Raw genomic sequence first — 27,554 nt, 5'->3', positions numbered from 1 at the left:
AATAACTTAAATACCTGTGGCTTTAATTGGAATTTCTAGAATGTTGGAGCTAAGGAATTCTAAACCAATTTTACAGATGAGGAAACAGAGGTGCAGGAAGGTTGTCTAATTAATCTGAAGCAGTGCAGCTTCTGAGTTTCAGAACCGAAACCATTAAGGTTTCTTTCTATTAAATTTCTTGGAAGTTTTCCATGAGAATTCTGGAAAAAGACAAAGTATCTGCTAATTCAGAAACTCAAGGCTACTTGCCACATATAACTATCTGCTAACTATAAATTGGCCATGAATCTTTTGATTGACAAAGTAGAACAAGATGAAGTTTACAGTTGTAGATATGTGTTAACATTTTAGAATTTCTAAATTTTCCCTTAAGATAGGCTTCTTAAAACTTAGCAATTAGCCTTCAGATCAAACATATTCCCTGTAATATAAGTTACCATATTTTTGCAGCTTCTCATATAAGTCTGGAGTGCGATACACCAGAGCAGCAAAGGTGGCGTTCACAGCTTGATCAATAGTGGAACCAGCAACTATATCTGTCTTTGGGGCCTGTTTTCTACATGCCTGTATGAATCCTTTGAAAAGTTCTGAGTATGGCCCACAGAAGTTCTGAGCAGGCTCTGACTGGGCAAAATCAAGGAGAAAATGGCGGCAGGGATCGTCAGGGATGCTCTTAACCTAGGAACGAGAAAAAAAAAATCACATTTGAAATATTCATCAAAAAGTAAAATTTACTGAGCACCTACTAAGATAAAGCAGAAGTATAAACAAATGGTGCATACTCTCAGGAAGTTTAAATCTATTTTAGGGAGACCAGACAGATGTATATGGGTTAATAAAGGCAAATAAAAATAAAACTTAAATGCATTAAAACTAACACTACCATAAAGCAAAAGATTATCCAGTGCCAAATGCCTAAAGGGGACACCCAGTGCTGAGAACTCAAAGGAAGGAGTTCCTGGCAGGTTAAAGTAATTAAGAAAGCCTTCTGAAGGACTTGGGATTAGGGCTGAACCCTGAAGGATGGGAAGGCTTGGCCTTGAGGGATATAACCACTAGCAGAGGTTAAGAGTCAGTGGGGAGACTGACCTGGCCTGAAGTCTCAGCTGGGGAGTGGTGGGAACTAGAGTCAGATAGTTAAGGTGAAAGGAGACTGTAGAGAGCCTTGACTGTCACACTGAGGAGTTTAGACTTCACCCTGTGGGCAACGGGGAGCCATTAATGGTGCTTGGCAGTGGAATGACAAGATAATGCAGTGATTAAAAAAAAAAAAAAAAACAACAAAAAAAAAACTTGGCAGGTACCAATGTAATAATGCAGGTGTGATGAGGGCCTGGATAAAAATGGAGACAGAGGAAAGGACAGAGATGAACATCATAAGGAAGAATCTACAGGGCTTGCAACTGACTGATAGGAAAGGCAAGAGCAGGGCAGGGATGAAGGGGATGTGAGGGAGCAGTGGCTCTGGGCCTGGGCAAACAATGACTACAACAGAAGTGAGCAGTTAGTAAAGGAGACATTCTGGTTTTTTACTTCAGAGTTAATGGGAGTCAGGACATTAAAATGAAAACGCCTAACAGGAAGATGAAGATATGGAGAAGATACTGGAGTCTGGGAGAAGAAAGAGGGCTGGAAACTGATATTAAGGAATTATTCCTACAGATGGAACAGTTAAAGAGAAAAGAGAGAATAAAGTTTTGGTGGATGGTAGAAAAGGGGAGGAAGCCTGAATATAGCCTACCTTATAGAGAAGAAGGAATGAGAAGGGCCAACAGAGGAGGCACACAGAGAGTTGGATGTAGAGAAGACAGTGGACTATCATGGAATCAAAAAAAGAGAGGGTCTGAAGGAGTTTGATTTAACAGGGAAATAAAGGAGAGTAGAAATGGAGAAAGAGCCACTGACTTTGGCAATTGACCATGGAATAACTTGCAGGGGAAAGAAAGGGAGGGAAAGAAGAAGGAAGGAGAAATAATAGAATAGAAAAAGGGAAGGAGAGATGGAAAGTAGAAACAGAGGGCAAATTTTTTAGTTTTTAAAATATTATGAACACTTAAATAAAGTGCTACAGTTGTATGGAGAACAAAAGGAATAGCAAAAACCATTTACTCTAAAGTGTGACTCAGTAGGCACTAGAAACAGACTCCACTTGTTTGATTGATAATGCCATCAAGAAAGATTTACTGAATACCTACTATATTTCACTGGAGTCATTCCTTATTTTTGAACACCCGTTGCTGACTGGTCCCTGGGGTACAGTGGGATAACAAATAACAAATAACAGTTTCTGCCTCAAGGCACTAACAGTTTAATGGGGTGATAAGACATTAGTAAACAGTTTCCACCCAGATGTAAAGATGACAGAAGAGTAAATACCTCCTTCCTATCCTGGTGTGGGTGAGTGGGCCAGCTTGCTTCTAATTCCAACTCTGGACAAATCTGATGCCTGAAGACAGGTTTCCACAAAGGAGAGTTCAGGACTGAAGCCATTTTTGCCTGTGGTATTACCATGTTACTTCCTAACTCTGGAAAAAGAAGGTGACTTGTAAGAGTTCTATTTTTTCCTTAATACACTGAGATTCTTTGAACTAATAAAGAAAAGGGTTAAACAGAGAGAGGAAAAAAAAAAAAAAAAAAAAAAAAAAAAAAAACCTAAGAGGAAATTCACTCACATTTCCGAGAAACACATTATATATTAACCTAAACCAGAAGTCCTGAAATGCTGCTGTTCTGTGGGATAACTTCAGTTACAAGGTGCCTTTGAAGTGATTTACCTGTTTACTAAACTGAAAGCCAAATGTAATCTACTTCTAGCACACAATAGGAGGTCATTTAAGAATATTAATTATGAGAAAACATTCACAATTTATAAACTTAATTTTATTAAAAAAAATAATTAAACACCCACCATAGATCTAAATAGACACAGAAATAAAGATTAGGTGGAATTTTAAAAATGTTGATAATAGTTATCTCTGGATGTTAGGAGTAAGGGTGATTCTACTTTTCTTCAATTTTTCTCCAGTATGTAATTTTTCTATGAGCTTTTACTTTTATAATTGGAAAAACTCAAGAGATCATACAGAAATAAAATATACTAGAAAGGTTTATTCTATAAGTTTTATTACTTATAAGAATTTAATAACAAGTTCTATAAATTGAATTTAATAACAAGTTGACCAAATCCATATTCACATATCTATATCTATACATAAATATTTACTCAAACAATATACAATTAATTTATTTTATTTTTCTGCCTTCTGGTTGGAGTATACCTAAATCTACCTCCAAAAATACATGATTATGATGTTGCTAAAAAATCCAGCTCTCTCTTTCTCTTGTTCTCTTTCAATAGGGGGAATCCACAAAACCTTTTGTGATGTGGGCCAAAGACTGAGCCAAAAAACTTCATGTCAGCCGGGAGTGGTGGTGCACACCTATAATCCCAGCAGCTCAGGAGGCTGTGGCAGGAGGATCACAAGTTCAGCAACTTAGCAAGGCCTAAACTACTTAGTGAAACCCTGTCTCTAAATAATATACCTATTATTTAGGGGATGTGGCTTAGTGGTTAAGCACCCCTGGGTTCAATGCCTGGTACCAAAAAAAAAAAAAGAAAAAAGAAATTTCATGTCAATGATGTCAAGTGGACAATTTATTCTGGCTTGGTTTAAAGGAAACTGAAGGGAATATTATCAATACCTTGCCCTAATCTTATGTGAAGATGCCACAAGGGAGAGTACATGTTTTGCTCTTAAACACAGTTGTAAGGAAAAGGAAGGGACAGGGCTGTGAACTTACGATACGTAGACTTGAGTGCCATGCACTGGGAGGCGAGGCGTCCCATCAGTCTGGAGACAAGGAGTTGTAAATCTAACCCCCAAGACACAGCAACATCAGGCAGGCCATAGGCAGTAACAGTGAATTTGTAGCCCCACTCATTGTTGCTGCTGTCAGAGTGAAAGAGGAACTGTAGCCGAGGACCATCCTTAAAGGTCACTTTCTAGAGACAGACAAATGTCATGTGGTCAAATAGATGTGAGGAGGGAGCATTTCAGTAGTAAACATGTTCTTTGTGACTCAAAAACTGGTCTCTATTTCCACAAGTGCACAACTACTGAAGGAGAAATGTACAAAGGTGTGACTGAAACACAAAATTTACTGCAACACTCATGAAAAAGCATAATTGTCAGAAAACTACTGCTTAGCTTTCTAAATTCAGATGCCCATCCGCCTACTACCTACTCAGCCAGTGATCACACCTGCTTAGTCCTTTGCTGCCAGCCAAGACCCCTGAGAGCAGAGAGAAGGTCAACAGCCTGGGGCAGCTCTTAATCTCCAACCCAGAGAGAGCAGATCCAACTGTGAACTGGACTCCTGGCTTTCACCATGGTCTGGGCCTTCATTCAGATCCACCAGTCCGTCCTTGACAAGAGTGACAGATCCTCATTTATTCTGGACAATGCTGAAAGAGTCTGGGGGTTGGTAAACTTTTCCTATAAAGAATGCAGGTGGCCAATATTTTAGGTTTTCAGGTCATACAATCTGTGTTGTGACCATTCAACCCTGACAAAGCAGTACCAAAGTGGCTATAAGAGATAAATGGGTATGGTTGTGTTTCAAATCTTTTTTATTTATAAAACAGGCAACAGATTGTAGTTTGTCAACTTTGATACAAATCTTACTTTTATTAAATTGTAATATAAATGCTTCCCTTCAAAGATCACACCTCTTGCTCTAAGGGTTGACAGAATTGCTGCAGAAGTGTTTCATTTATTTCTAAGAATATCACTCACCTTGGGCCATTTGTAAGTGCCGACTTTTGTGTCATAGCGTGTTTTCCCACCTCTAGCATCAGTAAATTCCAGGTAATCATATCTGTGAAAGCATAATCTTTATTACTTTTCTTCTCTTGTTTTTGACCCATTATTGCTGGGGAGAAAAGAACATGTAAGTCTTACCTTTTTTCAGTTTCACACCTTTCGTCAAATTCCACCTCAAAATAGGTTGCCCCTGGGCTAACAAAGACAGACACCTCGTGGCAGTTATTTTCATAGTTGTGGGCAGACTCTTTGGTCCATGTATGCAGAACCACAGGCTGTTCTTGCTGCCAGGTCTCTACATCCAGCTAGGCAAACAAGTGAGTCAAGAAAAGACAGTATTCGGGCTAGGGTTGTAGCTCAGTGGTGGAGTGCTTGCCTAGCATGTGTGAAGCACTAGGTTCGATTCTCAGCACCACATAAAAATAAATAAATAAAGGTCCATTGACAATTAAAAATATATTTTTTAAAAAAGATAGTATTCATCACTCCACACCCAGCCATATGCAATAGGCTTTCTCTATCAGTGCTGTAGGCACATAAGCTTTGACAGCCCCATGCTGTCATGCAAGCTAAAAGACACCTGACCTTCCCATCTGAACAGAGATCAACAAATGTCTATCATTCAGCAAGGTAGACATGTGCTTTTAGTCTACTGTAGGAACTCTGGGATCAGTCTTTATCTTTTTTTTGCATTTTCCCTGGATCAAACCCAAGGCCTCACATATGTAGCCAAGTGTTCTACCACTGAGCTACATTCCCAGCCCAGAACTATTTCTTTTTTGGTTCTGGTGATTGAACCCAGGGGGACTTAACCACTGAGCCAAATACCTAGCCAGTGTAGTCAAATAGATGTGAGGAGGAAGCATTTCAGTAGTAAACACGTTCTTTGTGACTCAAAAACTGGTCTCTATTTTTTATTTTGAGACAGAGTCTCTCTGATTGCTTAGTGCCTTGCTGGCTTTGAACTTGTGATCCTCCTGTCTCAGCCTCCTAAGCTGCTGGGATTACAGGCATGCCACCTGTAATCAAAACACACTTAGCCAGAACTATTTCTTACAAATCATTGACAATATGTATTTCCAGTGGGGTGGGGGAAGAACACTGAATTAAGAGTTTAAAGGCCTCATATTCCTACTTGGGACCTCAGCAAATCTAAGACCACTATCTCTCTTTGAATCTTTGCTTTTTAAAAAGACCTATTAAATATATGCCCTTTCTACTGCTAAGGGTTTTTTTGATACTTAAATAAGACTGTGAAAAAACTTCGTGTACTATAAAATTAAGTAAGAGAGACAATTCTTTTAAATGTCAGACTTTCTAACATGCCTTTTTTTGGGGGAGGCAGCGGGTACCGGGGACTGAACCGGAGGGTGCTTAATCATTGAGCCACATCCCCTGCCTTTTTAATTTTTATTTTGAGACAGGGTCTTGCTATGTTGCTTAGGGTCTCCGTAAATCACCAAGGCATGCTTTAAACTTGTGCTCCTCCTGCTTCAGCCTTCTAAATTGCTAGGAAAACAGTTCTAATTTGCCTTTCAAGATACATTTTCTCTTCTAGACTTCAATGATTATTCACATATATGGATCTTACGTAACTTTTTGTGTTATAATTACATAATTTACTCTTTGTATCTCCTTTCTAATGCTGACTATGACAAATAAACTTGGATCACCATTTATTCTCTTTGTTGAAAAAACCACCAATAAAATTGCCTTCTAGAGGCAACTTATTTGTGAAGATCTATAGTCAGTGGTATGTTCCATTCAGTACGGTCACATCTCTTTTGAGAGGAAGCAACACAGGGTCAAACACCCACTCAAGTTACCTTATTTGGCCCTCCTTCAGGGTCACTGCAGAGCTTCTTCAATAGCTCTGTTAGGGTACTGAACTCTCTCAAGAGTGTGCAGTGTGAAATGTCTAAAGTGCAGAAGTCCAACAGGAAGATGACCTAAAGAAAGATGAACAAAGGCACCCAGTGTCCACCTCAGGCCCTGCCTGGGGTACTGGTCACCAACCCCTACTCTGCTTGTTACATTTTCTTACCAGTTGACGAGCTGCCATCGAAAACACTGAATTACATAATTTTTCTACTATGGTTTTCCCACTATACTGTGACAAAAGGGATTCCAAAATCACTCTCATGCTTGCCAGAAACTGTGCCACATCTATCAAAACATAAAGAAAGCGGTTAATATTTTATATGGAAGGAATATCACTTGCTTAGTTGTTACCAAGAGCAAAGCCAGAGAGGACCACAGAAGCTGTGTGTGTGTAAGACTCAACAATAGAAGACCAGGGGACCACCAAGCACCATCCAAATGCTTTCCTCTGGAAGGGAAAGTAATGCAAATTTCAGTAAAAGGTTACTTTTAAAGAGATGTTTTCTGTCTTTGTTAGTTTTTGATGAAGTGGAGATATCACTTCTATAAGTGAAGTTACATTGTCAGTGGGCCCAGCTCTCAGCATCCTTTTTTCCTTTAGTATACAATGGGCCCATGCATTAGGGGCACCAATCTGAAGGAACAGGTTCCAATTATAGGACTCAGTACCCTAAGCATTTATGCCATAGCTGCTCAGGTCAGGTTTGATGAAACCAAACTTTTCCCACCCAATTTCTCAGAACTTGTTAGTTTCATATAATCTTCTGTGGGTTTACAGGACATGAATTTGAGTACTCTCAGGACTGGCAGAGGTCACAGCTGTATTCATACACCTTGGATGCTAAAAGCTCAAAACTCTTTTTTAGATGACTTGATTAAGCCAGGGATGACAGACTCTCCTGACAAGTGAGACATCATCTAAGAGTGCTGTGTGACTGAAGAGAGAATGTCAGGTTATGGAATGACCCAATTCCTCAAAAAAAAAATACTAAGACATATACCACATTCAGATAGGAAATTTTGAGCAAAAAGACATACTATAGAATTCTATTTTAAGAAGACAAAAGTTACCCTATTCAGTTTTTTGGTTTTATTTTGTGTTTTTTGTTTTTGTGGCACTGGGGATTGAATCCAGTAGGGTTCTACCACTGAGCAACATCCCCAGCCCCTTTTATTTCTAATCTTGAGACAGGGTATCACTAAGGTGCTGAGGGTCTTGCTAAATTTCTGAAGCTGGCTTCAAACTTGTAATTCTCCTGCCTTAGCTTCCCGAGCAGTTGGGATTATAGGTGTGCATCACTGCACCCAGCACAGATCTAAACTCTAATAAAGAACCAAGTGCACATCTCTGTGTGAGTTACAAAAGAGAAAGTTTTTGTGCAGAGTTAAATCCAGACACCTGCTCTTGTGTATTTAATATCAGCACTCACATTTTTCGATAAGGTCCACGGCCAGGCCTTTAGCTGCTGTGTCAGTTGCCTTTAGCTGCAGATAGCACCAGGAGAGCAGGCTGCCTTGGACAGACCAGAAGAGGGAGAGGAGCACAGAGCCAGCCTCCCCTTGGGTCCCACTGAGCATCAACAGCTCACACTACAAGGAAGCAGACAAATACAAAATGTCCCAAGCAGGCTACTCAAAGAATACAGCCAAGGGCCCTCTATGGGAGCAGCTATTACTAGCAAAAAAAAAAAAAAAAAAAAAAAAAACAAAAAACTATCTGTATGGGGAATAGTCTCAGAAGAGTTTTCAACCCAGAAGTGAACCAAGAAAGATGGCATTATGAAAACTCCTCTCTTGCCCTGCAATTTTCAGAAACTTTACAGCAATGTTTTCTGCTCCATGGGATATTTCCTTCCACAGCTCAGGAACCCACCCCACTGCTTATTTCTTCCCTGTCTTACATCTTAAAATTTCTTTTCTCTTTGGCTCCTTCTCCTGAGCTTTCAGTTAAATCTTTCTCACCTTAAAATAAATCTTCATCTTTCCATGGCTCTCTAATCATCATCTTTGTTATTGGGAGTTTCTTTGAAGTATCACCTGACCTTTAGAGATAAACTCCTACACATAAGTATCATGAGGTATGCTTGTATTGGCACTGACATGGGCTCAAGCTGGAACTAACCCAACAATCCCTCCAAAGTAAAAATGGATAAAAAAAAGTGTGACATGTTTATGGAGGGAATACTGCACACCAGGGAAAGTATATGACAACACATATATCAACATGAATGAATCTCAAAACATGCCACAAAAAGATTGTACACATATGATTCTGTTAAAGGACAAAAATCAGGAAAAATAAACACATTGGGTATGGATAACTACAAGGAAAAAGAAAAATAAGGAATGATGAACACAAACTTCAGAATGGTGGCTGTAGCTGTTGAGGAAAGTGGAAGGTGAGCCATGAAAAGACATGGGGATGGGGGACGGGATTTCAAAGATACTAGTAATGTTCTAATCCTTAAATGAGAGTTGCTTCTGTAAACCATCTGTACACACACACACACTCTTTCATGAGTGTATGTGCATATGAGGGTCCTGGAGATTGAACCCAGGGGTGCTCTATCACTGAGCTTCACCCTAACTCATCTTTATTTCTTATTATGAGAAAGGGTCTTATTAAGCTAAGGCTGGCCTTGAACTTGTGATCCTCCTACCTCAGCCTCCATGTAGCTGGGATTATAGGTGTGGGCCACGGCACCTTGTCATATATACTCTCTCTCTCTCTCTCTCTCTCTCTCTCTCTCTCTCTCTCTCTCTATATATATATATATATATATATATATATATATATCTATATCTCATTTTTAGAAGTTGCCTCTGTCTTCTGAGGCTTTGCTTTCCCCTTCCCTCCCACTCTGCTGCTTCTGTGGATACCACTCCCCTCAGACACCATTTACCACCTGGTGAGCAAATCCTTCCCACTGAACCTCAGAGACTCTTTGACCTCTATCCTCCATGAAGCTCTGTCTCCTCCTCCAGCTTCTGTTTTTCCTGAATTTCTTCCTGAGACTCTACCCCTTCTCTGTAAGATTGCCTCAAGAAACACATGGATGACATGATACTATCTCTAATCATGACTTCAACTATCACTTGTTTTTTACTGATTACAATCTCCAGCACTGACTACGACCCTGAGTGCAACCAGTCTCAACATCTGAACACTGGCAGAACTATGAACTAAGCATGCTCGGAGTCCACCCATTATCACTCCTGCTCTTTGAACACCTGCTCCTCCCCACCTTGTCACAGGCTTCTGTGTGTGCCAGTCCCTCCATCTACAGTGCCACTCTGTTCTTCTTTGCTTGCTTAAGCCTTATTCATGGTCTTGTGCAGAGCTTCAGCACCATCTTCTCCAAAATGCCTTTTCTCAGCTCTACCAGACATGGTGAGGTATGAATCCCTGACTCCCCCAAGGACCCCATACCCATCCTCTGACAGTCCTTGCCATGTGGTCAGAATTGTGTAATCACACATTTGTCTGATCTCAAGACTGGGCTCTGCCATCACTGTATCTGCTGTGCCTAGAACAGGGCCTCATACATAGCAGGTATTCAGTGATACCGTTGAGTTAACAGACTTAGCAGAAAAATTTCATGCTAGGTATACTTTGGATCACCTTTACAGTTTTCCTCTAAACTAATTCTACCTCTTTAACATAAACATAAATGCCTCCATGAATGATAATTCAAGGAATTCTGTTAATGGCTACAGTGATCTCTGGCCTATGAGGTCCAATAATATCTGTAACCTCTGTATCACAGATGAGTAGAGAAGAAAAAAGGACAAGAATTTGATCTCCATATGGTAACAGTTAGAGGAAATTCTCTTGGAAAAATGCCACCTTGCTTCCCCACATATATCTTAAAGCAAGTGTGGCTTAGTGGAAAGAGGATAAGACTCAGAGTCCAATGGCCTAAGTTTCAGCAGCATCTATGAATACCAGGTGGGAACTCTTGAGGTTTTTTGCCCAATGGAACTGATGATATGACTTTAGTGGAAGAACTGGTTAGGGTAAGAGCTCAGATAAAGCTTCAAGGGTTTGTGTAACAGGTATAATTTAGGTGAGCTTCCAAGAGAAAGAGAAGGTGTGGGAAATGGTAAAAATAAAGATAGAGTTGAGAACGGCAAATCGGAGCAGAGAACAAGTAAGGATGAGCAATAGGCTGGAATGAGAATTTGAGGGAAAACAAGAGGTAGGCAGAAGAGTCTGGAAAGAAAGCACAATGAAAATAAGAGAAAATTAATGTGACAGTGGAAAACAGAGAACCAATCAGGTATAAAGAATTAATGTTAGCTTAAAGAAAATAGGCACCATAGTGAAATCCCAACCCTGGATTTAAAGCAATAGTAGGCCTAAATAACAGTCAGCATCAGTGTGACTGTGGCAGATAACCTAGTCAGATTATAAGCTCTCTAAGGACACTATAAGTGAACTGGTGGTGGTGGGAGGGAGATAACTATTCACTGGCCTATTGCTCCAGCCCGTGGGGAATGAATAAAATCATGGCTCTAACAGCAACTTGAGAACAGTAAAGCACTATCAAAAATATAAAAGATTTAAAGACACTAAGTTCAGTTAACAAGGAACAGATAAGTTGCCTTGACGTCCATATCATTAAATATCTCAAGGGTATGGTATGGATTGTCCTACCATAACACCTCTTCTCTCTGGTTCCTATATTTAGCCCTATGAGGTAGTTCTTGGCTCCTAGGAAAGCACTTCTCTCTTTTCCAAATCTCTTGGGAGTGCTTGGTAAAAATGCACATTCTTAAACCTATCTTTAGACATTCCAAATCAGTAGCTTGGGGTAGGACCTGGAAATTCAATTTTTTTTTTTCACTATTCCTGGTGCTTCCCATCATTAAGAGCATGAACTATATTTTGAGAAGCATGACCTTTCATATGAAAAAAAGAAGTACAAAGTTTAAAAAATATCATTAACATGGGAAAAAGAGACTACATTTTCAGATTTGATTAGTCTTCAAATTTACTAAGTAATCAGTTTTTTTTTTAAATGTCAAAACAGTTTTCCACAAAATTCACATCACAAATATATAACTACGTGGTGGGATAATGACTGATAGTACCAGGGCCCTTGATACAAATCCATTCCTCTTTTTTCACAGAAGTCTTTTTTTTTTTTTTTTTTAATAAACTCATCAATGAGTTTTGCCCTTTTTTTTTTTTTTTTAAAAAGAGAGAGAAAATTTTAATATTTATTTATTTATTTTTAGTTTTCGGCAAACACAACATCTTTGTTTGTATGTGGTGCTGAGGATCGAACCTGAGCCGCACGCATGCCAGGCGAGTGCGCTACTGCTTGAGCCACATCCCCAGCCCCTCACAGAAGGCTTAATAAGCACATCTGTGCTTTTACTCCTTGCTGACTACCAGGGGACAGGAAAGGAAAGGTCCCCTTACTTGTTCATAGGGGTTAGCTGGGAAACCTCTGTGTTCATGTGTAATCATCAAGTCATACTGTAGATAACGGTTAAAGGACAGGCATAGCGAGTACCATGTCATGTGTTCCTAAAAGCACAAGGCAAAGAAAAGAGAGAGGAAGCCATGTGATACCTCTCGAGCAGCAACAGAGAGGAGGGTGTTCATGACTGCCAGGACTTCACTGATGTTCATGTCAGCCAGGTCACTTTTCTCAGGTAAAAGCAGAAGGCCGCCTGGATCCTTATCACTGAAAGGACACAAATTAGTCACCATATCTGGTTTCAAGAAGGGGATTTTCATGTTTTCTATCTTAAAAAATCCCAGAAAGATTTCAGTATCAGTTCTATGGGACAGAAAGAGTCTGCATCAGGAAGATAAGCCATGATTCCAGCTAGGACTGTGCCACTATCTGTCCACATACCCTTCTGTAAGCACAGACTCAGAAATCCTCCAGGCCTTAGAAAAGATCCTAAGGAATATATCTAATGAGTAAATCACCTTGGCCACCAAAAAGAAATACTGACCTCATGAATGCTAACTGGACAATCCAGGCTAATGATTCCCTGTCTTCAAATGTTGTTCAGATAAGGGCCCCAGGCTCTTCTATCATCCTTGCTATTTGATTCTGGAAACATTTTATATAGCTAGCCTTGTAAGTCAGGCATCCGTACCAGGCTCAGTCTGACTTGCAGGCAGATGTTTGAGCTATTAGCTTTCTTCCTCCATCAAGAGTTTATACCTGGGGGCTAGGGCTATAGCTCAGTGGATGAGTGCTTGCCTAGCACATGCGAAGCACTGGGTTCAATCCTCAATAATATAAATAAATAATAAAGGTACTGTGTCCATGTACAACTAAATTTTATATATCTATATAGATATATATTTGTAGTGTTTTGATTAACAGAGAAGCTAATGGTCCTGTGGGCTGCATTTCTTTGGTAATCAAAACACTACAAATCTCCAAGCCTCCCCTCCTAGAACCTTTCTTCTGTGAACTACAATTCTGTGCTTTTACAGTTGGTTTTAATGTAATTGGATTTGTACACTTGAGTACAGAACCCCAACTTCTTTGGCTTTTTTAGTTTTTGTCTTTAAAACTTACTTAGAAAGTGAGGAACTCAAAGAAGCCTTCAGCAGGTTCAACTCTTACTCATTTTATAATGATTGGAACTTGGACTAAGCTCTTGACAAGGCTATAATTCAACCAGTATTTTAATCGTCCTTGTTCCTAGTAATAATTCACTCCAGAAATTGAGCTTTCTAGTAGAGCAGGAAAAGTACTACTCCAAATGACATGGAAGGAGGGGATAGCTAAAGAAAATGACTTTGCAGAGATCTGAAATATCTGACAATTGAAGTATGAACTTACCTAAAATATGTGCATAGTGAACGGAAAGTGAGCTGCAGGGACTGCTTGTGCTCTTGCTCAGTGACATTCTTCTACAAAACCAGAAAGTGTACATTCAAAAAAAATCTATTCCATGACATTCCAAAGACCTATAGAAACATGAAATACCACCACCCACTGGTCCACAGTATGAGGAGAGCAGGGCCTGGACCATATTACAGTAACCACCTAAAACCTGATCCAGTGCTAAGAAGCAGCAGAACCAACCATCCACACAGAAGATGGCAGGTGACTTTGGTTTCCTGCCAAAGGTAACATCTGTAAGCCTTCCTGTAGAAAAGCCTGATACAAATGATCAGACAATGGACTTCCAGAGGATATATACTCTATCATTGGGCATGCCATCCCCAGAGCAAAAGGCAAAGACAGTGCAATTCTCATGAGCTTTCTATATTTAATCAGGATCAAAGCTTTTCCTTTGTCTTGTAGGTTTACAGTCTATGCTATCAGTAATAGGAAATAGATAGACCTTCTGGTGGGACTACCAGGCTACTTTGGGGGAACTTTATATTTTCTTAAATAAATGTACTGAACACTTTCTTCAATATAAGGCACTGACAAGGGATTTCCAGAGAATTTAAGCCCAGGGCCCTGCCTGGCACAGCACAGTGGGGAGCTAAGATAAGGTCACAATAAACCTAATTATCTAAAGAAAGAACTATTTAGAATGGTGAAAAGTCAGCAGTGCTATTCAATTCATCAGCATGAGAAGGTAAAAAAAAAATCCTTATTGCTGCTGTCTGAAGGGATGGGCAAGGCAAAAGAGACAAGACTGCATTGCTAACAGACACCAATGTCATTCAAGAGATCATATGTTCTCTTTCTACTTATCATGTGAGACATGTGTGAGCAAAAAAAATCATTTGCTCAGCTACCTGGTGAATGCTTCTAGCAAAGAAGTGAAACAGATTTTTGTATAGGATACTCCATTTGGTAAAATAATGCTTGTAAATACTGAAAGCATCTTTCATTCCTGGTATGAAGTCTGAAAAACATGGAGAAGGGGTCTAGGAGGGAGAAGAGAACCAGCTGAAGATCAAAACTTGGTCATATTTTCTTTACAGATCTATATTGAAATAGTTTGAATAAAATACAACAGGGATTTATCTCAAAATGATACTGGATTGTGGGGGAAAGAGTAGGTAAAGCATTTTATAGATGAAATAAAATTAGCCCAAGTTCATCAATGTTGAAGCTAGGTGATTAGTACATTTGGGGCTGATAGGAGTTATTATACTATTTAGTCAACTTTGGTATTCATTTTAAACTTTCCCATAATTGGGAAATAAAAATAAAACAAAATTTTGTTGAAGGCAAGTCATAAAGATGGAGACTAAATTGTGACTTTGTGACATAACACTTGTGAAACACAGATGAAATACTGTCCTTGTCCTTTGATATGTGAGTGACCCCACAAAGCTTGGCACATAGTATTAGGAAACATTTGGGAAATTAAAACTGACAATATATTCAGAGAGAACAAAGATTAATAGATCTCATCCTAATAGACTTCAGGAATGGGAACTGTCCTTTCAGATAATAATTACCATCATGGTGAAGAGATGGTTCCGTCGGGTCTGTCGATCAGGAAAGAAGATGGCAGCTCCATTGAGAAGGGTGTTCCTGACCTCTTGTTTTAATATCTCCATGGGCATGGAATCTCCATCCACCCTATCTACCACTAATAAAAATGAACAATGGAATCAACTTTAATATGTTCCATCTATTCACTTACAATATGTATCACTAAAAACTGGTGAACTCTCTGTTTTATAGTTAATATCAGAGCAAGAATTGCTTTTGTACAGGTTAGGCAGTATATTATTTTTTGTTAACATTTAACTAAAACAAAGACTATATATGTCAGTTCTTATTTCTTTCTCTGTTCTTTTGAGATATAACCTGGAAAAACCTTAAAAATACTGTCAGATTGTCTCGTTTCATCTTCAATTTGTCACTATAATCTCTTTTTTTTCTTTTAATATTTATTTTTCAGTTTTTGGCAGACACAACATCTTTGTTTGTATGTGGTGCTGAGGATCGAACCCGGGCCGCACGCATGCCAGGTGAGTGAGCTACCACTTGAGCCACATCCCCAGCCCCATCACTATAATCTCTTCACCTCAGCCTTGATTGAGGTTAAGACTGAATAGTGTGGCTGGGTGTGGTGGCGCATGCCTGTAATCCTGTGGCTTGGGAGGCTGAGGCAGGAGGATCACAAGTTCAAAGCCAGCCTCAGCAATTTAGCCAGGCCATGAACAACTTAGCGAAATACTCTCTTCAAATAAAAAATAAAATGGGCTGGGGATGTGGCTCAGTGGTTAAGCACCTCTGGGTTCAACCCCTGGTACCACCCCCCCCAAAAAAAAAAGAGCTCCAAACTAAATAATATAACAGTAATTACTCTCACTGTAACACAGGAGAAAATGGGAAGAAGAGAAGTCAGTTGATAAAGAAATAAATTTGGAACTTGAAATGGTAATTCAAAGAAATCCACCACAGCAATCCCTTTCTGGTTTGCATGAACACAGGAACCTCCCCATGCCAGCAAGAGGTCAGTGCAGGGTTGTATTCAGGGAATTCCCCAAATCCTTACCATCACATAAGTGTATGTAGAGCTCCTTGGCAGCCTCCACTCCCTCAGGGCGCTGGGTTGGAGGCTTTTCTTCCCCAGAGGCAGCCAGTGCATCTCCCTGCAGCACTGAGAAGCAACTCTGGAGGAGCCGCAGCAGCAAGGTTTGGGCACATATGCACTCTTCCCTTGGGCTGCAGAAGGACAAAAAACATCAGAGAGCAAAAGAGCAAGTTGCCTTCACTCTCCAAAGCCATACAGCGGTCTACAGAGGACTCTCCTCTGGATAACAGGCTTAACAAAAAAGAATGCCAAGCAAGAGGAAGGGCAGAACAGCAAGAATACTGTACTAGGAGTCTGAAACGCAGGCCTCATCTGACGCTGCCCTCCACTGAGAAGGAAATTCATTTCTGATCCTGCCATTTCATCTGTATAATGAGGATGAGTACCTTGAGACCACAATGTTTCAGATTTTGAACTTTTTCTGATCTTGGAATATATGTACACACATGAGATATTTGTTGGTGGGATCCGAGCCTAAACATGGAATACATTAATGTTTCATATACACCTTATACAAATAGTCTGAAGACATCTTCATACAGTATTTTCAGTGTATCTGTAGTTGTTGGTTAATTTTTAGTGTACCCGTGTTTTGACTGCAGTTCATCATGTGAGGTCAGGTGTGGAATTTTCCACTTGTGGTACATAAAAAGTTTCAGATTTTGGAGCATGTTTCAGATTCTCAGATTAGGGATGCTCAACATGTACTACTAAAATATTTGACCTGCTTATCCTAAAAGTTGTGAAGTTAATCAAGTAAGAAAACATCTGTGAAAGCACTTCTTAAATAAAGTATTTCATCAAAATTTAAGGTATTTTTTTCAATAATAACCAAATCTTTCAAATCAGAATAATATATACGAGTAGAAAGTTAAAAAAAAAAGAACTGTCTATTCAGAATAGCAAAACTCAATGTTTTCACTTTTGTTTGTGATTATCATAACAAATTCTGACCTACTTTTGCTTTAGTTTACTGTAAAAATTCCAGAAGATCTGCAAATCAAGACCCGTAAAGTCCAGAAAAGATTTATATTTTAGGCCACTTTCCTTTTGCTGCACCTAAAAAAATCATAAAGACCAGAAAAAGCAAAATTAAAAAAAAAATGCATTTACAGCAATATTGTAACGCCTTTGTTAACTCATTGTTAAGGGGTGAGGTGGCTCCACATGAGTGAAATTCTCATATAACTGACACTCTTAACTACTAAATGTTTGTCAGGAACTATTTCTGGTATAAAGTTTTCTATGTATGTGTATGCACAATTTATATATATTGTATAAATTTATATATATTGTACATACACACATATTTATATATATGTATGTACATATGTATATAAATGTATATATACACATAACCCTCTTAACACACACACCATACACACATCTGCAAAAGTTTCCTGACTTCATAATGCAGCACAGTCTTTACCTGATGGTGATTAATGTCCAGGACCTGTTTGACCCTTTCCTGCATATGGACTGAACTTCTGTTGTAAATCCACCTGCTATTCCTAGGTCTCTCCCTCTAATTTGCTCTTTTCTGTTGCAATATGAGCTCTTAGATGACAGAAACCAAACTAGTCATATATGTACTTTGAGTCACCAGCCTCTAACTGTCCTGAGGAAAATGAAAGCCAGGAGCAGACACTGTTGTATACACCCATGAGAGGGCTCCACTGGATTTCTGAGATGAGCTGTGTACTCCATGGTAATGTTTATAGTAATCTTCCATTGAATAAATTGTCATTGGGTTTTATTAGTGGCTATAAAAGTTGGTATCAAACCCACAAATGATTTTAATTTAGTAAATAAATTTTATTTTAGTAAATAAATAAAATTCACCTAAACTTCAATAATAATTATCTTAAGACTTATAAGCCTCATGAATTTACTTTACCTTCCTCCCCGGGCAACCATTGCTGGGGACCCTTTATTTTTTAATTTTATTGTTTTGTAGTGCTGGAGGTGGAACCTAGGGTCTTGTGCATGCTAAGCAGACATTCTTTCACTGAGCTACACACCCAGTCCTATGGCTAGAGAACTTTAAGCAGTGTTTGCAGGTCTATTTGAGGAGAGATCACAACAATGGCCACATGCCACTTAGTCTTTCACTGGCTAATGCCATAAATGCCCAATATTCCACTTTCCTTGGCCCTTCAATGTCATTACAGAAGCATGATGTCTGTTATACACATTCATACTGCCATGGTATAAGTAGACCCAGGTTTACTGGTTGGTGTTCATTTCTTTTAACACTGTCATTTGTTTTTCCTAAAGAAATGTAGTGTAACAACCGAGGAAAGCCTACCAGGTCATGGGCGAGTTGCTGGATGAACTGAAGGGTCCTGAGGAGCAGGGTGGCCCCACAGACACTCTCTGTATCCTTTCTGCAGTGGGCACAGAGGATGTTTTGCTCTGCCTCTGCTCTTGCAGGCCGGAGGTACCCACTGATGCTCAAGCCTTGCACTCCCAAGCGCTCTGCCGACTCCTGACGGGTGCAGAGGAACTTCACCATCAAATACTAGAAGGGGAAAAAGAGATTTCAAGAGGACTCAGAATCCTTAAATACAATAAAAGTGGGGAAAAGAGTTTTGTGGGGAGGTTCCAGATTTTAATAATTTATTAGATACCATTATGTCCACTAATTCGGATACAAAATCTACATCCAGAATCTACAACAAACAGAAAAATAGATAGTACAAATGCAGAATTAAGTCAGGTTTTGGTAAAGATCATCCTAAGAGAAATAGCCCTCTTCAAGGCAAAAACAGAATAAAAGAAGTATATTTGCCATTTAGTATGGTCACTTAAAAACAAAAATCAGATATATGATGAAAACACACATGCCTTCAATGCCCTGAGGAACTCTCTCCAAGTCCCCAACTGATACATGCAACTCATGTGCTGGAAGCCCAGGAAACAGTCTTATCTGCTCAAAGCTAGGCTATTTTCAAAGTCCAACTTTTGTATAATCAACCTGCTTCTTAGAGTTTAAGTTATAATCTACTACTTAACTGCATAAATATCTACTGAGCATCTGATTTGTGTAAGTCCTAAAGATAGTTCTGAATTCTCTTACGTGTAAGATTTATGCTTGAGGTTAAAAAAAAATGGTCATTGCTTCTTTTGCAGCCATGGAAAAACATCTCTCCTGCATTTATACATGGACTTACTGTTCTCACAGCCTGATATGCCTACTCTACATATCTTAGCCTGGCTAAAGATGAAGGCTAGTCAATTTCTAAAACTTGGCATCATATCACAATTCCTGGGAAGCCTTCCTGGGTGAATTGCAGGCTGGGTAGAATATTCTGCATCTGGGCTGCAAAAGCCCTCTGAATTTCCCTTTATCACAGCCCATATCACATCTCTCTCTTTCACTGGACTAGAAACTCCTTGAGGTCAATCCTTCTCTGAGGTTCAGTGTTGGCACAGGGCTGGTAAACAAGCAGTACAATATATACAAAATAAAAGCAGGGCAGCAGGCAAACACATAAAGGCCACACTCATGCTTACTTTGGCAACTCTGCACTGCTGCAATTTGACATCTGCTTCATCCCACTCTTCTTCCAGCTCAAACCAGCCAATAGGATCATCCTCTCCCAGGTCATCAGATGAGCAACCAATCCTGTGAACACAAGGGTAATCACAAAACATTTTTCTATTTCTAAACTTCTCTAGTGTTTGTCAAGTGAGGCATCACCTGGTGGCATTTAGCTTATATAGAAAGCCTGTCTGTGACCAATTAGGGACTGGGTGTGGCACCTGGTACTGCTTGGAATACAAAAGGTAGTTGATGGTAATTGCCTCTCCATCTCTCAGGCTTCTTATCTGTAAATTGGGAACTATGTCAGACTCAAATATAATTTGGGAACTAAGAAGAAAGTGTGCTTCTCTAAATAAATAGCTCATCTAAAGAATGAAACATGAAGTGAGGAGCCTTAACTGAGATTCTCAGGAGGAAGATACAAACAAGGGCAGTCCCAGAAAGAACTAAGGAGAGATTTATTTTCTTCCCTAGGTCTGGTTAATATGTGTATGACCAGCCTAGATGAACACTTTCACACCTTGGAGCTCCGACAAAACAAAATAAAACAAAACATCCCAAAACCCCAGCCTTCATAATCCTCAGAATTCTTTCCTGTTCCTTAAGAAGTCCTTCCAGGAAAGCATTCCAGCCTTGAAGCCATAGAAACACAACTGTGAGCCATTTCTTTTTGAAAACTGGGTACTAGTTGTACATGGTGCCTGCAGTTCCAGATACTTAGGAGTCTGAGATGGGAAGATTGCTTGAGCATATAAATTTGAGACCAGCCTGGGTAACACAGTGAGACCCCATCTCAAAAACAAATAAATATTTAAAAATGCATATCTATTAAAAAACTGCATTTAAAAATATTTTTTAATTACAGGTGGACCGAACTTTATTTATTTGTTTGTTTGTTTGTTTGTTTGTTTTTATGTGGTGTTGAGGATCCAACTCAGGGCCTCACATGTGCAAGGCAAGCGCTCTACCACTGAGTCACAACCGCAGCCCTTAAAAAACTGCATTCTTTAATGCTACTCCCTTTTCAGGAATTAAACAATTAAGAAGAAGAAGGTGGCTGTCTTTTCAAATAACATTCCTAAAACATTACACTATTCTGGCTGTGATACAGTTACCAAGCTAGGAACACATGACGGATATTTTCAGAATAGTTCAGGCTGCATGGATACCAGCAACAAACTCAGGAACTATGACAAGAAGAAAAAAGACAATCCAGAGTAGATTCTGGAGTAGAGGGGAAAAAAATGTTCTAGTAACATAAGCCGTTCTTGGCACAAACCTTTTGTGATACAATTAACCCTTAAAGAAACAGGTAGAATTCTCTTAGACCAAAACCACATCAATGAATTTCATTCACAGCATACATATGAAGATTTTTACAATTTACTTTGGGTACTATCAAAGAAATGTCTGTGATATACAGAATATGCAGAGTGTCAGAGAAGACAGAAGCAACCATAGTCACTAAACCATACTGCATAATAGGCAAGAAGGGGAAACAAGAATTGAATGCTATTGTGCTTAAGCAAGCATAGCAGCCAAACAGCTGACCCTGGAGCATGGTGCCTTACCAATGCTCAAACAAAGAAAAGAAAATGTGCAAGAAAATAGATGTGTGCACATTAACATTTTAATTTCCACACTGTAAAGAAACTGTTAATATATAGGCAAACTAATCAGGATTTAAGAGTAGTTCAGGCTGGAACCAGGAACTAAAATCATTAAGGGAATAGTGAATAAGCCTGTATTTAAGTTAAAAAAAAGGGGAGGGGGCTGCAGTTGTGGCTCAGTGGTAGTACACTTGCCTAGCATGTGTGAGGCCCTGAGTTCAATCCTCAGTACCACATAATAAACAAATAAATAAATAATATCCATTGACAACTAAGAATATATTTAAAAAAGATGTGAAAGACCTTGTTTGACAGCAGTTTTATTTAGGGGAAATAACTATTTTAATATGTCCCAAGAGTGGGATATAGAAGCTTCAAATTAGGTGTCATTTTTGGCTATTATTAAAAAACAAAGCATTTTTTTAAAAAGGCATGTGTGGAGCCAGATGTGGAGGTGCACACCTGTAATCCCAGTGACTTGGGAGGCTGAGGCAAGAGGATACCAAGTTTGAGGTCAGCCTTAGCAAACTAGTGAGGCCTTAAGCAACTTAGCAAGATCTTGTCTAAAACATAAAAAGGACTGAGGATACGGCTCCATGGTTAAGCACCCCTGGGTTCAAACTCTGGTACCAAAAAATAAGTGTGTGTGGGTTGAGGATGTGACTCAGTGATACAGTGCTTACTTAGTAAGTAGAATGCCCTGGGTTCAATTCCTAGTACTCCCCCCACCCCCAGCAACAACAACAACAACAAAAATATGTGTGCATAGCAAAGGGAGATTTCAGGAATGAGACACAATTGTTCCAATTCACTTAGAAGGCTGAAATTAAGACCACCTAATAGAAATTACAAAAGTGAACTTCAGACAATGGGTATAGTTCAGTAGTAGAGCACTAGGTGAGGTCCTGGATTGGATCCCCTAGTAATGAAGAAAAAAAGAAAAAGAAAGCTTCATATTCTAATCATTGAAGTTCCTTGATTTTCATCACTGAATACTCTGTGGAGGCAGAATGATCATTTGTCAGGGAGGCAACAAAGGAATTTCAGTGAAGAGAAAGATTTATTCTAGATCTTTGCTACTCAAAGTGTGGTCTATGGATGGCCAGCATCAAGGTCACATGGGAGCTTGTTAGAAAAGAGTCTCAAGCTCTATCCAAAACTAATGAATCAGAACCTGCATTATCACAACATCTCTCAGTGGCTTGAATGCATATTAAAGTGTAAGCAGCACTGCACTTGATAATTAAATACTTGTATTAACTCCATTCTATTTCCTGTCAAATACAAGTACACAAATGGAAACTACAGTTCTGCTCTATGAGTTCTAACTTACTCACAGCAATAAGGGAGGCAACATTGCCCAAGGGTTGCCAATGACTTCTATGACTACATCAATAGATCTGCTTTTAGCATTTATCTTATTAATTGCTGGGTAACAGTGGACACCTCAGTCCTGCTTTCCTGCTACTTCTCTGCAGGAATTTTTCTATGTTGCCCCCTTATATTCTGGTGCCACTTGTCTTGCTTATTATGATGTCCTACCTTCTCTTCTTTTCCAAGTCCACACACCCTGGAATAACAAAGTGATCTCTTCAGTCCCACATTTTAAACTATCGTTTCAATGACTTGCTTTTCTATCCCTTCAGCCTAAGTTTCTCTTCTATGCTCTTAATTTGTTTGTTCAACTGGCTGCTGGACATTTCAAAGGTTTCCTAGAATGTCAAATTCTGCAGGGCCAACACTGAGCTTGTCATCTTATATTAACCTGTTTCTCCCTGGGCTATTTTCTATCCCAGATAAAGGTGCTAACAAGATCCCCAGCTACCCAAGCCCCAATGCCCCTGCCCCCAGACCTAGTGCTATTTAAATCATCTTCTCTCTCTTGCTCCCCCATTGGTCTGTTCCCAGGAACTGCTATTTTGAAATTCTAGGAGTCTCTTTATCAGTTCACTTCACTCCATTGCTACAGCTGCTGTGGCTGCCACTCTGGTCAAGGTCACCCCAGCTCTGACTTCCTGGGCAACAGTGCCAGACTCCTTCTATCCCACCTGCCTTTGTGATTGCTTTCCTCCATCCATGCTGTACATAACACAAGCCAAAGTAGTTCTTCTAAAACATACTATCTCATTTTTCTTCTTTGAAACTCCTCCATTACATGCTTCACTCTCCTCCCTGCTCTACTCCCCATCACCCTCTCCATAAGGGTAAATTTCCAGTGTCCAGGTACTTTCCCCTAATTCAGGAATGCATTATTCTCCAGACATTCTGAAGATGTGTGACCCTGCTCATAAAAAGAACAGAGTAGGAAGCAGCAAACAAATTAACACACATTTTTACATATGCAGTCAATGTTATCCACTGTGGTGGGTTAGTGGTACTTTTTATTTTTTTTCCCCCTCTACTGGTTATAAAAAAACACTTGGCAGCTTTATTAATAATGTTTCAAATTATATGTAATCCAAATTTAAATGAAAAGGAAGACTGATAAACAAATTGTGGTATATTCACATAATGGAATACAACCTAACAATAAAAAGATGAATGATGACACAAATGAAAATTAAAATCACATTGAGTAAAAGAAGCCAGACATGAAAGGATATACACTCAATGATTCCATTTATATAACAGTCTAGAATAGGCAAAATAAATCTACAGTGACAGGAATCACAATGGTGATTGCCTTAGATGTGGAGGGTACTTAATTGGGAAGTGACTGTGAACTTTTGGGGGATGATTGAAATGTGCTATGTCTTAACTGGATAGTGAATAAATGTGCGTATAAAATTGTCAAAACCCATGAAATAGTAGTGGTACTTTTCTATAAAAACAAGAAAGCATATTTCACCAATTAGAGAATAAGTACATTTTTATCAAGTACACAGATTTTTGATCTGCTCCTTACCTGCTTTTTACAAATTGCCTGAGCTCCTGAAGCTTCCATTTGTCATATTTTTCAAACCGCTTAAAGTGTTCCTCTGCATGAAATTTATCAGAAGGTGAGTTATAGGCAAAAACCAGGCCACACTGGGCACCAATGCCGCCACGTCGAACCTGAAAACAGAGATCAGGATGGAGAACATCAAAGTGGTAAAAGTTCTACAGCTAGCTGGGTGCAGCAACACACACATGTAATCCCTTCAACCCAGGAAACTGAGGTAGGAGGATCTCAAGTTCAAGGCCAATCTCAGCAATTTAGCTCTAAGGTAATAATAAAAAATAAATAAAATAAAATGTTTATAGAAATTGTGATTTTTAATTTGAAGAGAGAAAATATATCACAACTGACCATCTTTATGAGTCATATCTAAAACCTTGACTGATGTTTGATCAAGTCAAGCAGGTTTAGAGGCTGAGAAAGAGATTAGTTTCTAGAACACTGTGAGGAAAGACTTATGTAAAAGACACTGAAATGGACAAAAAGAAGCTCAGTGGTAGAATGCTCCTGGGTTCAATACACAGTACAAAAAAAAAAAAAAAAATTCTATGGCCGTTTCGTTTCCAATTAATATGGTTAAACTCAAACCTCTAATACAAAATCAAACCAGTGAAATGATACTCAGACTTATTAAGCCATAGAAAAGTGAGAAAGCAGCATCTCAAGAAGTGTTCTTTTTCAATCCTTACAGTCATACCATTCACAGATTTCACTAATCTATCCATCTTTGTGCCCTTACCCTCTGCTATAGGCCTGACAAAGGTCAATAATCACTATATACCCAATGAAACAGTAACAATATGGCCTTCTAAAATGTAATCCTACTATTTTAAAAAAATAAGTAGTAACATTGCTTAAAGAAGTTAGTAGGACAATTACCATGATTCTGATTTGTGTAACTTGGAAGGCAGACTCAGTTCCTGCAGAAAAAATAGTACTTGCTCTGGTTTTTCCAGTCTCTGTAAGAAAACCTGAAAGAAAGAAAAATGTACAGTTAGGATGACTGTGCATTTTTATAACCCTAAGAACTAAGATCACAAAAACAAGGGGGTAACTAGTCTATCTGGTACCATCATAAAAATGAGTAAAGGTTTCACCTTTGGACAGATGCAACTTCCCTGACAAAGCCCTAGGTAAGCAGAGCACCACCCAGGTACTATTTCCTCAGAGCACAACTCTTCAACCTTACAGGCAGCTCTGCTCTGAAGTAACGATTAAAAAAAAAAAAAGGTTTATAGAGATAGTGAGTTTAATTCAGAGACAAAAGACTGCACACTCAATCATCTTCCTAAGTCATACCTAAAACCATAACTGATGTTTGACTGGGCTGATCAATGCAAGCAGGCTTAGAGGTTGAGAGAGGGATTAATTTCAGAAGACTGTGGGGGATTGATTGTAAAAGACACTGAAATGGACAAAAAAGAATCACTGGGTATCCTGTCTAACACGTTCTTTGGTTAAATCCATCTTTTATTGTCTCTAAGCTATTCTATAATTCTGTGGGGGTTGTAGGATATTAATGGCAATGCAAATGATTCCTGTTGGAAATAAAAATTGTGTTCTGTGGAAATGAAACTGATTATTCCTTATGGAACTAAGCAATTTTGAATCTAACTGTAAATTAATTTCAGTATTCTTACTGTTCTATGTGTATTTTATGAATTCTCCATTAATAAAAAGTATGTCATGTTTGTTTCCATTTGCACAGCAGTCATGATTTACCTTTGTTGCTAATTATCCCTTAACAACTCACAAAAAGCTCTTCTGCAAGACTCACAGTTGCCTTTCCCTTTCAAACATCTTTATACATAAGGCAAGCATATGGTCACATCAGCATTAAGTGACCATTCTTCCGGGAACCCTGACTTGTTCTCAACCATTTTCCCTGTCAAGATGAAAAGACTGAAACCAATTTCATGCTTCTTATTTCATTATACTCAATTCAATAAAATAAAAATTTATGAGCCTGAATCTCCATAGAACAATGTGCAAAATTTGTCACCAAAACCAATGAAAATGAAATCTGAAGGAACCTGTACTAATTCATAGACAGATGCTATGATTTAGTTCTACCAAACAGTAGTTCTGTAGACAATTTTAAGAAGGCATAGTGGCAGAAATGCATAAACTCTCCTAACAGCAATACCAAAAATTATCCTAATTATTGAACTAAAATCTTTCTCAGAGGTCTGGATGACTCTATTTGAAAGTATTTATTGCAAAAGAAAATAAATAGATAATTTTTTAAAAGGAGTCTACTGTGAAGACTATTAATACTACCTAGAAGTTAAGTGCTTAATCAGCCATTTAAGTTAGTCTCAAAGTTGTAGAAGCAATAATAATTTAAAGCAACAGAATTGGAAAGACAATATTTTTTATATAACACTGTCACCAGGTACACATTTAAAACGGGAGACACACCTTAAAAAATGAAACCTTGTGTTTCCTTTTCTGGGTAAAAAACCAGCTTGGAAGTTTAGTTGTGATATTTTATATTTTATATGATCATTTGAAACCCTACCCCTACTTGTCAAATTTACTCTCTTAAATGACAGGGAAAAAAATTAATCAACCATGGATTTAAAGGACTTAAGCTGGGCAGAGTGCATGCCTGTAATCTCAGCAACTCGAGAGGCAGAAGTAGGAGGATCGTAGTTCAGTCAGTCTCAGCAACTTAGTGAGACTCTAAACAATTTAGCAAGATCCTGTCTCAAAATAAAGAACATAAAAAGGGCTGGGGGGGCTGGGGATGTGGCTCAAGCGGTAGTGCGCTCGCCTGGCATGCGTGCGGCCCGGGTTTGATCCTCAGCACCACATACAAACAAAGATGTTGTGTCTACCGAAAACTAAAAAATAAAATATTAAAAAGTTCTCTCTCTCTCTCTTAAAAAAAAAAGGGGGGGGGCTGGGGGTGTGGTCAGTGGTTGAGAGCCCCTGTGTTCAATCCCCAGTACCAAAAAAAAAATAAATAAATAAAGGATTAATATCTTCCGCTTCAGTTCCTACTAGCCAGTTTTCCTTTCATTTCTAAATAAACCTTTATGTTTACATTTTAAAGTTTTTATTTATTTTTTGAGGTAGGGGCCTCACTAAGTTGCTAAGGCTGCCCTGGAACTTTGGATTCTTCTGCCTCAGGCTCCCAAGAAGCTTGGTTAAGTCCTGATGTATGTCATCATATTAGGCTCCAGTTTTCCTTTAAAATACCAGACCAAGTGGCAGTGGCTTTCAGGAGTGTTAACTTTCTGGAATGTTGGCATTTGTTC

The 27,554-nt window shown here is 38.9% G+C and overlaps 1 protein-coding gene across 3 annotated transcripts in view; it reads right to left on the bottom strand.

Moving 5' to 3' along the window:
* Zzef1 (zinc finger ZZ-type and EF-hand domain containing 1) overlaps positions 1 to 27,554 on the bottom strand; it is a 125,774-nt gene that overhangs the window by 64,810 nt on the left and 33,410 nt on the right. For 2 of the 3 annotated variants that reach the window (XM_077800513.1, XM_026393916.2), the window contains exons 10-26: positions 25,171 to 25,262; positions 24,259 to 24,407; positions 19,713 to 19,824; positions 18,505 to 18,717; positions 17,155 to 17,255; positions 16,158 to 16,327; positions 15,109 to 15,242; positions 13,523 to 13,593; positions 12,286 to 12,400; positions 8,135 to 8,294; positions 6,868 to 6,989; positions 6,650 to 6,772; positions 4,962 to 5,128; positions 4,797 to 4,878; positions 3,802 to 4,003; positions 2,377 to 2,525; positions 438 to 678 (exon numbers count right to left, since the gene is read on the bottom strand). In XM_077800513.1, coding sequence (XP_077656639.1) covers positions 438 to 678; positions 2,377 to 2,525; positions 3,802 to 4,003; positions 4,797 to 4,878; positions 4,962 to 5,128; positions 6,650 to 6,772; positions 6,868 to 6,989; positions 8,135 to 8,294; positions 12,286 to 12,400; positions 13,523 to 13,593; positions 15,109 to 15,242; positions 16,158 to 16,327; positions 17,155 to 17,255; positions 18,505 to 18,717; positions 19,713 to 19,824; positions 24,259 to 24,407; positions 25,171 to 25,262 — 2,403 coding nt within the window. The remainder of the gene's footprint in view (positions 1 to 437; positions 679 to 2,376; positions 2,526 to 3,801; positions 4,004 to 4,796; positions 4,879 to 4,961; positions 5,129 to 6,649; positions 6,773 to 6,867; positions 6,990 to 8,134; positions 8,295 to 12,285; positions 12,401 to 13,522; positions 13,594 to 15,108; positions 15,243 to 16,157; positions 16,328 to 17,154; positions 17,256 to 18,504; positions 18,718 to 19,712; positions 19,825 to 24,258; positions 24,408 to 25,170; positions 25,263 to 27,554) is intronic. The other variant, XM_026393917.2, reaches the window with a different exon arrangement.

Source organism: Urocitellus parryii, chromosome 7 (genome assembly GCF_045843805.1).
Source record: "Urocitellus parryii isolate mUroPar1 chromosome 7, mUroPar1.hap1, whole genome shotgun sequence".
Taxonomy (NCBI): domain Eukaryota; kingdom Metazoa; phylum Chordata; class Mammalia; order Rodentia; family Sciuridae; genus Urocitellus; species Urocitellus parryii.
Note: the sequence above shows the minus strand (reverse complement) of the source record. Positions and strands in the feature narration are given on the sequence as shown.